Source organism: Temnothorax nylanderi, unplaced genomic scaffold, assembly GCF_030848795.1.
Source record: "Temnothorax nylanderi isolate EJ_2023f unplaced genomic scaffold, tnyl_v1.0 TNYL_tig0103_pilon, whole genome shotgun sequence".
Taxonomy (NCBI): Eukaryota; Metazoa; Arthropoda; class Insecta; order Hymenoptera; family Formicidae; genus Temnothorax; species Temnothorax nylanderi.
The window spans coordinates 641645-659874 of record NW_027249165.1 but is presented as its reverse complement, the minus strand read 5'-3'; the positions used below and the strand labels follow the sequence as shown (position 1 = coordinate 659874).

The window sequence follows — 18230 nt, the reverse complement described above, 5'->3', positions numbered from 1 at the left end:
AATCTTCCGACATCCTGGAGATTGAAGAGCTTTTATACCACGTAAGAATCCCAGGTAGCACATATTAGTTTCATATACGTTTTTTAAACGTATACATATAGTTTCATAACCGTAAAGAACCATTAAGAAACGTTTGAACAAAAATGTTTTTGAAACCATGATTTAAGAAACATATTTTTTACGTTTCTACAGTTAACAAAAATATCTATTTGTTAAATTTTTCCTTTCAAAATTATAATTTGCTTTATCTATATATATAATAGCTTTAATAGCCTTTTTTGAAACATTTAAATTTATATTGCACTAATTATTATTGATGCACAAAATAAATCATTTTATCCATGCACATATATCCACTTATTTATTTAAATTAATTTTGTCCTACCGGTCTTAATCTATTTGTCATCGGACAAATCTGAGCTTAGAAAACTTCCAACGTACAGTTGCAAAATAAACATTCTGCTGAACGTGGCCATTGAAAGAACATTTATACGTGTGTTCCGTTTTGAAGAACTTCCTGAACTGGTGCACATCAGTAATGCAATTAAGTTAGAGTGAGACAAATATATTTTGTTTCACTTTAACTTATTGCACGAATGTGCACCAGTTCAGGGCACGTATTATGGAACTTTTCGGAATGGATTCCGATCGGAATTATTCCGTTATCCCTAGAAAAGAATAGAAATCTAAGAAATAACTGAACAATTCCGATCGGAATCCATTCCGAAAAGTTTCATAATACGTGCCCAGGAATTTCTTCGAAAAAGAATAAACGTTATAGATGGTATATGCATAAAGCTTCTAGAACATTCTCACGCATGTCTCAAAGACGTCATAAACACGTTCAAAAGACGTGAAAAGTAGGAATTTTAAATGTCTTTATCATTAAAACAAAACGTTTCTATAATAGTTCTTTAAACGTTATTTTATCGGAAAAGAAACGTTCCAGCGAACGTTTTTCGAATGGACATTTTTACTCATGAGAAACGTTTCTAGAAATCGGTTATAAAACGTTTCGGAAAAACGCTTATAAAACATTTCTGAAACGTGTATGTGCTACCTGGGAATGTAATATAAAATGTGGAATAAAATAAAGTATAAACTATATGTGTAAAATATAAAATACAGAAAATTATAACATTATATTTACATTTGATATGTACATTTTTTTACTTTAAAACTGGATTCTGCAAACGTAGCATGTGCAGCTACACGAAACGCCCTTTTCTTGTCAGATTTATCTGCATACTGCATTTATTCGTCTGCCTGTCTGTTTTGTTTGTTTGCAATAAGGCTTGGAAATATTTGAAGGTATTGCTGTTCATACGCGACCAATTGCCTAATTTTTCACAATACAAACATTCGCGGATTAATCCTTACCAAACATCAGTTCGCTAGATATCGATCTTTGTAGCGCGAAAAACCGTGACAATATTATGGCCGTTATATCTAATACTAATGACTAACACCGCCATCAGTGCTCATTGTTATTACAGTCGCATCTTACTCCGCTTTTCTATTATTTATCACACTTTCCCTCTTATACTGCTCTCCCATTACTTCACGTTTACGTGACCCCGTGACCATGCGTAGAGTGAAAAGTGAGCTATCTTAAATTTGTACCTTTCAAATGTATATAACATATGTGCAAGATCTAACATCTATCCCATACGATATAATTTCACACATTATTAAACACACATACGCACTCATGCCCGCGTAAACGTATATGTATATTAATATATGTATATTATATTATATATGTATTATATATTGTATATATATGTATATGTCCTGCGTCTCTCTCTCTCTCTCTCTCTCTCTCTCTCTCTCTCTCTCTCTCTCTCTCTCTCTCTCTCTCTCTCTCTCTCTCACACACACACACACACACACACATGCTTCCAGATATAAAAATAATTCTAAATCTATTAGACGGCTACATAACTTGCGTCAGTATTTACTTGGCACGTTATATTGTTAATAAACGAAAGTAATAGTAATACTAATATCGTAGAATTTTTCTATGATAAAGGTATATTTATTAATGTTTTTTAATAATAAAGATATACATTTTTGTATCGTGTTGCCGATGTGTTAATAGAAAATGTAAAGGTATTTGAAACAAGAAATCAAGAAATGGAAAATATAAGTTGACATTACAAGTTATTATCTTATTTTACAACAAATAAATTAATACAAATTTGAATTCTTTAGCTTCTATATCTGAAATACATTTAAGCTTGCTAATTATTAGTTTTGCTAGTGTACTAGAGTTTATTGCATTTCGTTTTTATTGTAAAAAAATTTTTATAAGCTACATTTTTGTATATCATTGATTTTGCAATATTTAGTGATGCGTGAGTTAAACTATGAACTTTGAAATAGCAAAAGAAAAAAATTTGTCATTTTCTTCAAAATATTTGTTCATTAATTGTTTCCGATGCATTTTTGATATCTTGTTGAAAAACAATTATTTTTTTTGAACATGTTTTCTATAAAAGAGAGTAAAGCTTTTTGTCTAACATACTTTACATCCAATTTTCTGTTAATAATCGTAAAAAACTCAAGAGTAAAAATGTCTCTCTACACATCTGATTTTAATGTGCTTGAGAAATGTTATTAGCTTGATCTCTTCATGAAATCAATAATTTTTCTGTTTTAATTTAAGAGAATTGAGTCAAAACATAAAAATTCAAATAAGATTCTTCAACATCGCTGACTATCAGCGCAATTTAATTTAGATTATGCAGAAATATTGCGACAATAGTAATAATTTTTTTGAAACAATATTTATTGTTACAACAAGCGTACAAGTTTTTGTTTCTTTTTAAAATTTGCATACAATTATCTTTTTACTTTGGTTATTGACAAACAGGTCTCATCTTTTTCAATGACTTCACTCGCGAACACGTATTGATTTAATATTAAAATGTAAAATATTGTAAAATATAAAATATTTTTGGAACATTCTATACATGCTTCCTAATATAATGTTCGAAACACAAAAAGAATATAATTTCACAGTAAAAGCATATAGTCTCATATAATCTCATTCTACAATTAATTATAATTTTGGTATGAGAATTCAGTGTGAGACATCAGTATGAGAATTTTAGAAAATTATTGTATTTAGAAAAATTGTCAGCGAACAATACAATAAGTTTTTAAAATTATACATTTTGAAATTATTTCTTTTATAATTTATTAATAATTTTGTAATTAAATGTAATTATTTTTTGCCAAGTCTATTAAATTACGCGAGTGGAATACAATTTTATTTTCTTACATATCAGATATCTCAGAGATCAAAGATTTTGATCTATAATTCGAAGTTTTTATTTTTTCTTCGCTGTTTGCTTGCGGGTACACCAAACCAAGATTCATCATACATAAGCAATCGATAACCAGCAGAAGTAATGAAACTTATTCATCATTAATTTGCTTTTTCGATCAGCTCCTTTATCTTGGGTATTTGATGAACATCTGTTTGTCACATCTATGAAAACATTCTAATAATAAAATATAATTGATATACATTTTATTAATTTTACTAAATCACGAGATATGCCTATAACTAATCGTATACTTAGTTCGTATACGTTGTACATATAGATGTATGTACAACAGTTTGTGTATGTCAACTTACTTTCCAACTGAACAACATTTAATGACCTTTTTTTACTAAAATTTTCTCGGTACTTTTTAACTCCACTTTTTTCAATACTATATTTCCAAGGTTCGGTATATGTTAGAAATAATTGAATCAACTTAGAAAGTTAAAAAGATTATAGAATGATGATATCAAAGAACATTAAAATTCGCTATTGAACATATTGAGAAAAAACGTGCTCCTCCATATAATTCTTATATAGAAGAAGAAAGTCATGCACGAGGGAGAGAAAATAATAATATCAGATAGCAGCTTTGGTCTTTTTACGTGTATTGAAATAAAAAAGTTTAGTCAGTATTCATTATATAATTAACCACAAATTTCTATATAAATACATATACTATATATAATCAAATATATATAATAATATATAATAATAATATATTATATATTATTATATTAAATAATAATATACATGTATTATATAAATATATTCATATATATATATATATTTATTTATTATGTATATATGTGTGTATATGTATATGGTATAGAAATTTGGGAACTAGGATTTCCTTTATAAGATATAACTAAAATTTTTCTATTGAACTGGAACAGTCATTCTTTAAAGCTGTTTCTCTTGGTTTGCTTGCTTTAAATTTCAGTACGTATAGAATTAAGTGAAATTCTCTCTCTCTCTCGCTAACAGAAATATAAATACCGACGCAAATGCCTCAGCAATGTAAACTATTTTATTTCGTTACTTAAAGATTTAATCGACATAAACAAAACTTTTTCTACTTCGTATCTATCGAATGTATCGAAATATAATTTCCGTTGTTAGCGCACAATAACGATAGCGCTGAGATTATATAAAACTAGAGAAAGGCCGAAGAGAAAGGCTGAAGAAGATCACAAAAATTTGACCATTTCTAGTCTCAAACGGCACAAATTCGATTTTCTCAAAAGTTAATCCATATAGATTATCCCGCAACTTGATCTCGTGCATATAAACGACAGGACAATTACGCGACGTGAAAGCTATTCGTGTACACGGAACCTTGTAATCAGAGAATATTGTGATAAAAACCATTCTTTTTTTCCCTTGCACTATTCGTGTAAAGTTAAAAATGATATTATTATAAAATATCCCCGTTTTTTAAATCAAATAAAACTGAGAAGCAACTGTATGTGAGTAAATTTAAATAAAGCGTGATACACTTTGTCCCAATAGGGATATAGGTGTATTAAAAAAGAAAGAAGAACATCGTCATTTCATCTTAATCGTTCTTGTCCTTTCGAATTAAAGTCAGATCTTAGGATCTTGTCGTTAAATCTATCGGTTTCTTCGCAACCGAATTTTCTGCATCGCTGACGTTATCTATCTCATCGTCTGTCTCGTTCTGCAAATGATCACTAACGGGTGTGGTCGCGCCGGTTTTCATAGAGAGATCTATTGGATCGTCCTGCGGTGGTAGGCATGCGACTTCCCGTTCCGGACTGCACTCGGCTGAGTTATCTCCGGAAAGTCGCATTTTCTTCCGCGGTCTCTCCGACGTTTGCTCACTCTTTAGGACCATATCCAGACAAAAACGGTCGTTATTGTTATTTTTCTCGTAAGAGTCTTTGTCGTCGTTTGACGACGTTGAGATTCTCAACGCGGTCGTCGTAGCCGCGGTTGTTGTCATGGTCGACGTCGTGGCGGTCGTGGGCTCGTCGTTCTCATCGCTCGTAGTCACCGGCGAACGTTGCAGTATGCTGGATGGATGACTCGCCATGAGGGGATGTGATGGTGATGCGCTGTGCGTCGGATACATGTAGGGCGAAAACATGGCGAGACTGGGTGGCGGGAGGAAGGTTGACTGCAGGAACGACATATTGCTAAGTGGGAAGCTTAATGTAGGCAGGCTCAGAGCGGCCAAATCAACTGGCAAGTGCGAAAGCGGTCGAATACTATGATGCCCGGCGAAGGCCGCTCTCCTTTCGGAGACGTCGACGGAGCTGTCGCTATTGTGGGACTCGGGCGAGCTTATGTTGGGCGAGTTGGAGGTCTTGTAGTCGTCCGCGCTCATCATCAAGGCTTCGTCCCTGCCATGATTGCCATGGATGCCGTGGATAGGCGAGGTCGCCGGATTACGTTGCTGTTGCGACAATTGATGCGACATGAGAATAGCCGGTTGGTAGTGTTGCTGCTGATGCTGTTGACGCTGCTGCAACTGCTGTTGCTGTTGCATCTGTTGCTCCAGCTGCTGCTGCTGCTGCTCTTGGGTCTGCTGCTGTTGCAATAGACAGTGAATTTTGAACCAGTTCGATCGACGACCGTATCGCGAGCCGGACTTGGACATCCCGACGTGCAGACATTTTCTCAGGCGACAAGATTTGCATGCGGTGCGGTTCTTCTTATTTATCACGCACTTGCCGTCGTTCTTGCAGTCGGCGATGCTGCTCAAGTTGTTGTACGACCGTCCGAAGAAAGACTGTAACAAGAATCATGATCGAGCCAATTAGTACTAATGTACTGCATATGAAATTAATTTTGCTCACGTGCGTTAAAAATTAATATACCGAGAGGTCGGGTTGACGCGACATGCGATGCTAAAGAAGCATGAATTACGTTGGAGGATATGCGCAAATAAATCATTTTCTAGTAAAGAATTTAATTAGTTATACGCGAAAATTAAAGATTTAATTATATAAAATATCAAGTCTTAGGGAATTAGGTATCTTATATAAGTATATACTTATCACAGTATATCTATATAACAAGAAAGAACGAAAGTACGTATATATAGGTATTGTATTCCGAGGATATTTCTTTTTACAGGATTGCTAAATTTCGAAACTTTAAAAATTCCCAAGAATATTAAAAGCTTGAAATATTCCTTGCCTTTCACAGATCCATGTTTGCAATTTTAGGATTAACTTTCATATGTTTTTTTTTTATAAGTTTGTGATGTTTGTTAAAAAATAATATCAGTTGTGCCATCGATTCGTCATCGACGGTATCTTGAAATCATCATGCAAGCCACGTCTCAGCAAAGACGACGAGAAGAGACGAAAGGCTTGTGGAAATTATCGGCGCGACACTGCAACAAACGGCATTGTAACACTTGTAACAAGTACAACGCCGGAGTCGTTAACGTGTAACCGTACACTCTCGTTGTCTCATTCATGGTGTACGAGCGGGGGAGAAGGGATGTGAGCGGGGTCGATGGTCGGAGGCGCGTGCGGCCTGCTGTTCTCGTGCTAATTGCCCAAATGGTGCAATTCTACGTGATTCCGACACTGCGCTCGTTGCTTTCGTTACCGGAGATGGGGAACAACGACCCCCCCACTCGGTCGTCAAGATTTCTTTCTCTTTGTTTCTTTCTTTTTGCATAGAGGGAAATACGTAAAAAATTATCGCTCTAAATATCTCGGTCGTATAATGAATGGCGTGGTTTCAATGGCGTGGTTTTAAGATAGAATCTCCGACAGCACAAGGCAGGGTCTTACTAAATCTTCACGTGAAGAAAATACATTTTACAGAATAATATTCTCGAATACATGACATTTTTAATATTTAATTTCGTGCAAAATATTAAACGATTTTAAATGTATCGCCATTGCGAGCTGTCGCTTTTTATAGGCAGGTCGTTGCGAGACAGTTTCGGCTCGCCTCGCTTGGATTGATGGCTAGAATTTCCCAATCGTCGCGGTTTATATGTCGCTCGGCGCACAGCAGGCTCTGTCACATCGCCTGCGAATCGGTGAGCGTTTAAAGGGACGCGCGCACGCGGCCGCGTTGTCCACTTTCGCTTTTTCTGCCCGTACGCACGCCATATTATTAATCGTTTCTGGTTCGTTTGTCCTGGAAACGAGCTCTTCCTGCGGCCTGGTGGTCCCGATGCGCGCATTGCCGAGACCTATGGGCCGGCATCGCGTTCCACTTATTTTCGCCGTCGTCGTCGTCGTCGTCGTCGTCGTCGTCGTCGTCGTCGTCGTCGTCGTCGATGTCGTCGTCGTCGCGCTTGTCCTCCACCTTCTTGCCGGGGCGAGACGCTTACGCGAGGAAGAAAAGGAACGCGCGACGCTTCAGAAGCGATGACACAATTGAGAAAATGCTACCGTTATTACTGGTCCCTCTTTCCCCGGGCCCCGGCCGTGCGGCCCCATCGTCCGTCGCGCACGCTGAAGTTATGCAAACGGTCCTACTTGGAAGCCACGCTATGCTCGTTTCGTGGCATCACGTTTGGACAGTTATTAGGTCTTCGGGAAACTCGTTTAGTACGTTTGCGAGGTAGGAAACAAAGGATTTTGGAAACTGGAGTGGTACGTTTTTATTACTACGGTTAAATTCGAGAAGGGACTTGAAGAACAACGGTTATCATGCTAACGAGCGAAAGTTCATTATTATTCGAAATAAAAAAAAACTTGTCTTTTTTATATATCCCTTTACGTTCTGCCTCTTTTGTCTTTCCCAGTGAGCGCTCGACTACGATGTTTGTAATTCCACATTTAAGAGTTTAATTACAAACGTTAAGAGCTTATTATTCAAACAGGAAAAGGGAGCAGGACCCGGGCGCACGCGAGAGATTCCCCCCTTTCCGTTCCGATCGCCGGGCCGCCTCGAGACGCCGCTTCCGGCGCTTCGCACTTGTCCGCCACAATTGTTTCCGCCCTAGTTCACGGTTACGTCAGCACGACATTGTTTCGTTTCGTTATTTTCGTTTTCAGGCCCATCGTAGCATGTCAGCTCTCCCTCCTCCGCGCGGTCCCGCGGCCGTTCTCGTTTTTCTCGCTCTTCGAGCGCTTCACGCTTCGAGCGAGCGGCTTTTTCAACGCTAGCTGATGCGGCCGCGGGGATCGGATCGGTTTGTAGCGTTTTAACTGAATCGCGGGCGCGTGCACTCGCTGCTTTCGGACTATTTCGGACCAGGTTGACACGCATGCCTGACCGAACGTTTAACCTCGGCCACGGAGCGACTCGTGAAAGCGATCGCTCGCTTGCGGCTCCGTGGGTCTTTGCGAAACCGCGGGAAAGAGCGTCGCCCTGGCGGCGCGGCGCGGCGCGGCGCGGCTCTCCGCTCGTCGCAGCGGCCGAGAAAGAGCGCGGCGAGGAAAACTTGGCTATTAGAGCGATGGATCAGGAGCGAGGTTCTCTCCTCTCGATCGCGGACGCACTTTTTCGATGGTTTAGGCGAGACCGATCTCCTTCACGTCCGCTGCCTCTCGGTAGAACGCGATTCTTCGGAACGCGAGTCTCCCTTTATTGCGGTATCTCGAGCGTGCGACGCGAAGTACAAGATACAAGTTCGAATTCGATCTTATGTCATCACTTTTGTTTCATCCAATTTGCATGTACTTTCCAATCTCGATGATGTACGGTAATTACGTAGGTATTAAGTATGTAGAATGTAGCAGTGTTAGACAAGATAATAGAAAGCTTTTTATCGTCGAGAACTCACAGTAAACACCAAGTAACACTAAATGCACTTACATGCAAGTTACAATTTCTTGCTCAACAATGCAAATATAATGTAACACGTATGTTACTTGACGTTTACTGGGTCATAATAAAAGCGAGAAAACGAGTTTAAGTAAAGATCAAGAGAATTCGCGTTATATATAATCGTTCCGTTAATCGGTTTTCAATTTTGCGCAGCGCAATTGTGTCGTAAGAAAGAAAAAAAGAGAGAGACAGAAAGAGATAAAAAATTAAACAAAACTCACCTTGCAACCCTCGCAGGTGAATGCACCGAAGTGGAAGCCAGCCGCTGGTTCACCGCACACCTTGCACTGTTGGTTCATCTGCAATAGAAGACAATCGATTTCTGAATGCGTTAACGAACTGGCGATGTACAAATGAATTACTCTGCACTTCACAATGTGAGAATATTACTTTGGTGATTAAATCGGAGAAAAATGTTCTGTGTGTGTTGAAAGATATTCGGAAAAATTTCGTCGTTCAGATAATATAATTCTTCTTCTTAGTCGTTTCCCTCTGATGACTGAGAATCGTGACCTCCATAGTCAGTTAACATGTCTACAATGTGAATATCATTCTAAACATCTAATAATTTATTTATTTATTCCCTTACCTCGTTGCCTCATAAATAGCAAATAAAAGTCTGATTGTTATTGACACAAATTATAACCGCGACCTTCCTAACGTGTTGTGTGTTGTTCTGCTTTCCAGACTTTTTCAAAACATATAAAAGTTAATTTTCTTAAAAGATGGATGCCAAATATTTCTCGCCAATATCTATATATAGGATGCGTGTAAAGTAGCTAAAATTATCAATTAATGATATAAACGAGATAATTGTATAATAATTAAATTTACCTACTAGATTATTGTTTTCGCGATATTAAAAGATTAACCCCGGAAATTTTTTCAAGCGTCTTTGCTCCGCGCGCTTAAACGATTTATTTAATCGTTTAATATTTCTACGCTTAGTTTCTGATCTTACACTGAGAAAAAAAATTGTTAATCCCAAGAAATATTTAGTCCGATTAATACATTTTTTTTCTCAGTGTACGTCGTTATTCTCGTATCAATATTTTCTGAATGATTCTACGAGTTGTGAAAGAACATTGTTGGAAAATATTAGAGAAACTAACGGACACTGTGTTAGATATATCGAAATTATTGTGCATTTGCGACAGCAGAAAACGATCGTGCGACGCTTCTTCCAACGAATCGCTTCCTACGCGACGGAAACGAAAAGTAGATCAAACGCGGCGGTATCTTTGACAAGTCGACGATGCAATCTTTATCGTGCGCCTACACCGATCGAGCGCACGATTGGGTAAGAGAAGAAGCGCGTTGCATAATGCGCCGCTTTGCAGTGCAGCGCGAGCGCGAATCGCTGGATCGTGGCAAAGCGGTGCGTGTTACGTTCAACGAGCGGAAAACTCTTGCGCGCTTGCTTTTTTTTTCTCTCGGCTGTCTCTGTCTCTCTCTCTCTTTCTTTCTCTCGCACCCGTGGCTTTCAAGTTCCTCGCCGACTCCTTTCGCCTTCTTTGGCCGATCGTCCAGAAAACGGACCGTGGCTCCGCGGTCTCGTTTTCACACCTCGTCGCACTTATTTCACGCCATGATCCCTTGCACAACGTGCATTTGCGTAGGCCAGCGGAACGATACCGTGATCGGAAACGGACGGGATACGGGATGGACCCCTGCCGTAACGTTTCTCGGCGTGACTCTTCCTTTTTTATTTATATATGGGTTCTTCCTCTTTTTGACCGTTCGCGACATGTTTCCAACATTCCTCGGATTTTTCTCTAGCAAAATGTGTCTGGCGATCACGAATATGGGACAATAGGAGGTGACCTAGATGCTTTGCCGTGGTCCGAGGGCATAACCGTACCCTACCTCCAGCGACTTTCATACGTGACAGACTGTCGCTAAATGGGAAAGTAAATTTCAACTAATGGAAAAGACATCTATGTTGTTTGATCAACGGAGTCTCTCCTGACCTACACCCAACAGTCGTTGACACTTACCATTTGCGGATGACGCCGTTTCTGCCGCGGCGTACCTGCGCGGCTCGCGCTTGCAATTCCGTGTTTGTGTTTTTTTTGCCCCACCTGCATTCGTACACTTCCGTCGCGTCACGCAACAATCACCGCCATTGGCGCCATTTCACCCCAGTGCTTCGCGGTGGTAATCTGTTTGATGTATAGGCCTATTTCACGCTTGATAATTTATTCCGTATTATTTCGAGTCGCGTTCAGGGCGCAAATATCTCTTCTTACGTGATCGTTCTGTCGCCACAGTTTACGATATTTTTCTAACGTCGTCGAAAAACCGGCGGTATCCGTGTCGCGGCTTGCTCGGTGACGCTCGACGGCCGACAAAACCCAACGACATCACCGAGCATTTCTCAATTGTGGTCAGATTATTCGGTATGATCTTATTAGCGACAGCCTCAAGGCTTCTCATTTTGTAAGCCTAATTGCTCGGATTTTTCGTAGATAAGAGCTGGATGATATTCGCCTGATGATGAACAGATATGATCCAACCGCGCGCCTGATCAATGGCAACCTGTGTTGATTAGAGGTGTGCATCCGGTAACAGGTAAGTCTCACTTGGTGATTCCTATGCACGGCAGTGCGTTCCGTGTCGATGCAATTGCGATGTTTAAATGATATTGTTGTCGTGCCGAGGTGTCGCAACGTAGCACAACACAATGTCGTCAGATAAAATCAAACGAGGTTAACGGATTAGATTCCGCATAGAAATGGAAGAAATTATCAAATATAAATAATCACATATACTATAAAAATTAAAAATATCAAATTATAAAGTTATATAATTAATCAAATTATTAATTCTCGTATTTTTCCCTTTTTTTAATATATTTATTTTATAACATTATTTACTATTTTATGTTATTTACTTATAATGTTCCTAAACATAACTTTAAAATGATTTTTAAGATGATGATATGTGGCTATCAAGTGTATTTACGTAGAACTAAATAATTTTTATTAGAAATATTTAAAGACAAAGATTTAAAAAATCACCGTAAATAGGCAAGGTAAATCAAACGATGTCCTGGTTTTACCCAGGCGATTAATAAAAGCTATCTCTCGCTTCGCGAGAATTATTCGTTGTAATCGGGAATTTTACAATTACGTCCAACGACGATAAGTGGTTGCCGCACGCTTGTTATGCCGATCTCTGGTCGCCGCGGTCGGTGCATATAAATAGCTGATTCACGGCTTGGTAATCGTAATAGCCCGCGCGACTCCGCACGCGGGATTAAAAATTGCAAGCTATTATCGTGTGTCCCCTTCTTTTTAATTTCCGGGCGATCTTACGTTTCCTCACAGCAACGAGAGAGAGAGCTTGACTGCTGTCCTTTTTACGCTAACCATAACGAGACGTTATCGCGACAACATCCGAACACGAGAATACAAATCTGATCTTTGGCAATGTAAACCATCTGGAAATCTTTGGTTCGTCGCCGAGCGACGGCGGGCGGCGGTCCATTTTTGCGGGCATAAAGATGCTCTATAATAAAGCGCTCGTTTCTCGACATATGGCGACAAAACTCGACGCGTATTATCGCCACGGGCGGATCGCGACGACGATGATCATCGTCGAGATCGTCGGGGACCGCCACGAGGCCTGACCTTGCGAATTGCGTGCAATTGTTGTGCCAAACAGGCACCGGCTCGCCGTGAGAATCGTAACGTACTCCCGCGCAAAATCTCTGCCCGGCGATCATTGATGATGGCTGCGAGGTGAGCATTTGTCATGGTGCTTACAAAGCGATCGATCGTCGTATAATTTCTGCGAATCGCGCGCCGCGTTTGTTCTCCTTTCCCATGCTGACCTTCTCAACCACCCGCTATATCTTTCATCACGAAAAAAAGGACTCTCCCGTCAAAGAGTAGAGTTCACTTTTAACCTTGATACGAGATTCCTTTAGGTGCGCAGCATCATTTGAAAATTTAATCTAAATTTAATCGAAATCGTAATTTAATTAAGTCGCGAAAGGATAGACACGCAAAAATGAGAAAAAAAACTGCTTAAGCGGAAATAATATCACATAGTATAATTAAGAAAAGCCAAATATACGAGCAAATAACAGATGCTATAGTTAAATTAGCTATAGTATATTGTTAGAGTAGACAGAGGCAATGTTTCTATTCTAGGTTAATAAACTATAGCTACTATATAACTGTAACATTTTTTATTTGCTCGTATTTGGCCCTTTGACTTTTCTTTGTTTTCACGGATAGCGAGCGCTTACTTATTTATCTTACTTATTATCTATTATTTAGATATTTACTACATAATGTAATTTTACATTTTCACGTTAAGCTAAATGTTGAACCTTAATAAATTGAGTAAACAGAATTTCTCACGATCCCAATAATTATTACGATTGTAATTCCGGAGCACGTGACAACAGAGTCGCACAAGAATGTGCACCAAAAAAGAAATAAAACTGTAATCAGCCAGTCTATATGCTCTGCATCTCGCAGTGAAGGTAGTGGTGTCGATATCTTCAGACTTCAGAATCACGGAAGAAGACAGAAGTGGACTACACAATTTCAGGGAATTCCAGAGGCAACTACTTGAAAAAAACGAAAACCATAATCGGAAAAAAGGAAAAAGAGGAAAAAAATAAAGGAAAAAAAGGGTAGATACAATAATGAGAAAAAACTGTTTAAGTAGAAATATCTATTATATAATATAATTAAAAAAAGTCAAAGGGCTAAATACACACTAAGAAAAAAACTTTCTGCATTTTAGTAAATATTAGTTTGCATACAACTGTGACTCCATTTATTAAAATAAAGAAAATTTTCCTTTTCATTAGTATATTTTTTCTCAGTGCACACGAGCAAATAAAAGGTGTTAAATTAATTTATTGTTCTAGAGTAGACAAAGGCAATGTAAATGGTTTTATGTTATCATCAATATTTAGATTTCGTTCTATTTGACTGATTTGACTAAAGTGCAGAAGTAGATTTAATAAATCGAATTATCTATATTTTTCTACGCAAAAAGAGATTTTTTCCCATCAAGTTAATAAATAGTGGAGAATAATCGAAAACACGCGATTTCTGCATTAATTTATAATTTTCTTTGTGTCGAAACTATGACATGTGTGGAAAAGCGGCAAGGTTAAAAACATTAAAAATGTTAAAAAAATGAATTATAAAGCTCTTTCTAAAGAGTTCGCAACAATGGCTAAAGGTTTTAATTGGGTTTTAACTCTTACAGTAAGACATCTGCCCTATACTTTAAGCCTATTTTTTTAAGAAGAAAGTAACCGTTTCTCTGAAAAGAAAAAAAAAACGTGCGGGATCGGGTACAGGCGTGTTTTCTCGTTGTATTCTTTCCATAAAAAAATATTTTCGCTATATCCTTTCTTTCTCATAAAAAGAGTAAAAAGCTTTGCCGTTTCGCATTCTTTCCGAACATAGAGAAATTTTATGAGAAAGGGGACCAGGCAAGGATTTTTTTACGACTACTTTTTCCGGTTTACTTTTAATTAACGTCAAAGTGTGCGCTAAAAAATATAGGTTGTGATTTTTTGTCGGTCACACATAAATGCGCTTTCTTCTTTCTTTTTGTTAAACTGTGGAAAGATTCATGTCGATATCAGAGCGTTGTGTGGATCGAAGCTGCCCGGCGGCGGCGGCCGACGGGCGGTTCTTCTCGCTATCGCTCGATATACTACCGTTTGAGAGATCGATCGTTTGCGCATCTATTCGCCCAAATTAACTGACGACCTCGACTGGGCGCATCTATCAACGCGGCGATCGATCGTCCCGCGGGGAAGCGACCCCGCGGCATCGCGCAACCTCATCTCGGCGAAACGATGATGGCTCCAGTTTGCGAAGAGCAACTTCCGTTCTTTCGAAACGATGCGGCGCGGCGTTCCGCAGCGCGCGTTTCTGCCGATCGGCCTTCGCATTGCGCGCGACGCAACGCAACGCACCACGGCGCTATTTCCGATTCTATTGTCGTAACCGGGGCCCTCGATCGAATGCGCGGACGATTCGTCGCGGCGTGATGCCGCGAATAAATTCTACGGTTTACGAAGACGAGCGCGCGGGTCGGCGACGCACGCGCGTCCATCAGGCCTGACGAGCCGCGACCGAAAACTCATCGCGATGCCTAATCCGCGACGAACCGATTCCGTGGCGGATTCTCATCGCTCTCGCGTGTTTCGATCGCGCTCGTCGTTTCCGAGGCATGACGCGGAATTACACGGGTCGATATCATTAAGACTGCATCAAATACGATTCCCGGGCACAAGCGCGTCTAGTAAATTAGTTATCGCACTGAACACATAACGTGGATAGTTAACTGGATGTACCTCGTGCTAAGCTGAATGACGTCGCGATAATGTTGTCTCGTTACGATTGTAGCTCCAAATGTATTTTTTCTGTCATTAAACTAAAGAACGATTTCAAAAATAATGAGACGTCATTAAAAACTTTGTTAGACGTTGCGTTTCAATATTATTTCCGGCGCACACAGATCCTTAATTTAACGACTAGTGTATCAAGAAATATTACGTACTTTTGTTGTTACGATGAATTAACGTTGTGCAGATATGTAAACAGCATTCGGCAGCGACTCGATTTTAGATGAAGCATTCCATTGTATCACAACTTTTCCGAGGCTATGTCTCTCGAGACACTACTCGCCCTCTTATAAGATATTGAATTCTGCAAGATTTTGTTCATTGTCCAGCTGGCTGCAGGTGGAGGGAAGATGGCACAAAATCGCAGTCACACTTAGAAAACAATTTTCACTAGAATGTATGCGTTTAAAAAAAAAAGTCTCTCGTCACAATAAACTTAATAACTCCGGTCATGCACTATTCGATAGTCGAAACTGAGTTCTCCGAAAAATAATCACTCTTCTTTTTCGCGGGCAGTTCCAGAATTCCGTCATGAATTCCGGATTAGCCGAAATGTCTGTATGCGACTGCCTTCGCGCAACAGGTCGCGAACCGACCGATGGCGAACGCGATGGCAAGTCCCCGCGATTGGCGAGACCGGATAACGGAAGAAGATGAAGACTCTTGACGCGCCGATGACCGTTAGGTGAATGACTTTGGTAGGCGAGGGTGTCCACATCGATTCTTGAATCGGCCCCCACTTCTGCACGTTTATTTTCCGCGGTCCCACTTCGACTGCCTGATCGGTTCTCCGCTCGCTCGCTCGCTCGTTTTGCCGCGCGGATCGGCTCGGGTCGCTCGTGCGCTCTCGTAAGTATACCTCGAATGGGCCTTATGGGCATACTGTGCGACGGATCAGCGGAGAAGCGTGCACGGTCTAACCGAGTGGTACAGGTGGGTTGTGGGTCCTGTCAGACTGCCCTGGTGGGGATTCTGCTGGGGGACCGGATAATCCTTCTACAATGTACGGTGGGGGTACACGAGGGAGGGGCTTCACTCGGTTACCCTCTCTTCTCGTCTTTTCCTACTCCTTTCTTTACGTTACCCCTCCTATCCTTTTTCAGTATATCTATGATGCACAGGCACTTGTAGACTTTTAAAGTTTGCGATATCGACAAGCCTTGCTTTTTGCTCTCTTCCTTGTAGGGAAGATCCATTTTATGATTTTTTTTTATGGATTATAATCTTTCGGTCAAGGAGAAAAACTGATGCTTAAAATCAGAAGATATGAAAAGCACAAACAAGAAAATGTTATATATATGAAGCGGATTTAGAATGTTTATATGTTGTGGAAAGAAAAATTCCGTTTTTGTGTGGATAATAATATAACAATAAATACTAAGAAAATTGCTACAAATTACTTTATCAAAACCAGGTGTTTTGTAACCGTCGTTAGAGTTAATTGGTTCCTTCTATGGTAGGAAGGTAGACCTTAAAGTCCCTAATCTTTCTTTTGAAAGTAACTGAAGCGTACGATGTTACATAAAAAGGGGACCCAGTTAAATATCCTAATTTTCCGATATACGTTATTACGTTCCACGATTAGTCTTAAAAAAAAAAAAAGATCTATATACTTTCGTTTTCATCGCGATTAATGCCTTTTTTCCCCTGCGATGGCCTAATGTCGTCGAATTAGGGTCATTTTCGTGACTTTCTTCGAATAAGTAACGTGGGAAAGTCCCGTGGCTCCGGCGGCGATGGCGACGACAACGATACGTACGCTTCGCTTCTGTATCAAGGGAACGATTTACGGCAATTCGCTTTACGTAATGGTTCGCTATTTAGAATGTGACATTTAATGCGAGACGTCGATCCTCGGCGTTGTGCGTCGAAACGATTGCGTTACACGTGGCGCGACATTACACCGTTCCACGATTCGACCAGAACGGGTACATACACATGACGCATTTGTACGTACGTACATACGCGTTTAACGGAGATGACTCTCAAGACACGTCCTTGGAGGGACGACCGTGACGGCATGTTGGATCTCGGGCTCGTGCTTGATGGCCGATTAAATTCAGTGCTTGTAACGAACCGGTGCGGCGATCACGCTCGTTCGCTCGCCGAGATTTTCCCTCGTGCGTGCATGCTTAAATCGCGCCGCTTTCCTTCGGCATGCGTGCCGAGCGACATTTCGAGCGCGTGAAACCAAAATTCGTTCTTGCTCGCACGAAAATTTCACCGTCGCGTCGCCGGAGAAACATGCGAAATTCTCTCGACGATAATTCCACCGCGTCTGCGACGTGAACGACGTATCGAATCTAGCGTTAACTAATCAGATCTAAATGTAAAACGATATAGTTAATTTGCACGAATCGAAGCGATATTGTGGACCTGATCGGTAATTAGTAACCCAGATCAGTAAATACTCTTTATACATGACGTGCGGCTTTTTCTCTTTGTTGTACAATTATTGAACCTTATTGTCACCGATATAACAGATGTTTTATCGATATAAAATATAGGTTTTGATATTTTGATATAGTTATGACTGTTCTCTAAGAAAAGACTGATCTGAATCTAAAAAGATCACATTCTTTTCAACATCTCTGAACGCTAAATGGTTTTGTAAAGTCACCCTTTCTCAATGACAGTGGAACTTTATGGCATAGTCGGCCCTTTGAGGTGAATCTCCTAAAGATACCTGCTGAGTTTCTTAAAAATATACTCACTACTTTCGTCCTCTGAGCAGAAATAGA

The 18230-nt window shown here is 39.8% G+C and overlaps 1 protein-coding gene across 2 annotated transcripts; it reads right to left on the bottom strand.

Annotated features, from left to right (window-relative positions):
* Nucleotides 1–1123: 1123 nt before the first annotated feature.
* On the bottom strand, nt 1124–16539 carry LOC139775715 (uncharacterized). Of its 2 annotated transcripts, none has more exons than XM_071711954.1 (3): nt 15645–16539; nt 9323–9400; nt 1124–6087 (listed from the first exon to the last, which is right to left on the bottom strand). In XM_071711954.1, the coding sequence occupies exons 2-3, from the start codon at nt 9398–9400 to the stop codon at nt 4927–4929; spliced, it is 1239 nt and encodes a 412-aa protein (XP_071568055.1). In that variant the 5' UTR covers nt 15645–16539; the 3' UTR covers nt 1124–4926. The 2 variants fall into 2 exon arrangements, with proteins under 2 accessions (XP_071568055.1, XP_071568056.1); XM_071711955.1 differs by lacking the exon at nt 15645–16539 and adding an exon at nt 9492–9612.
* Nucleotides 16540–18230: the final 1691 nt, after the last annotated feature.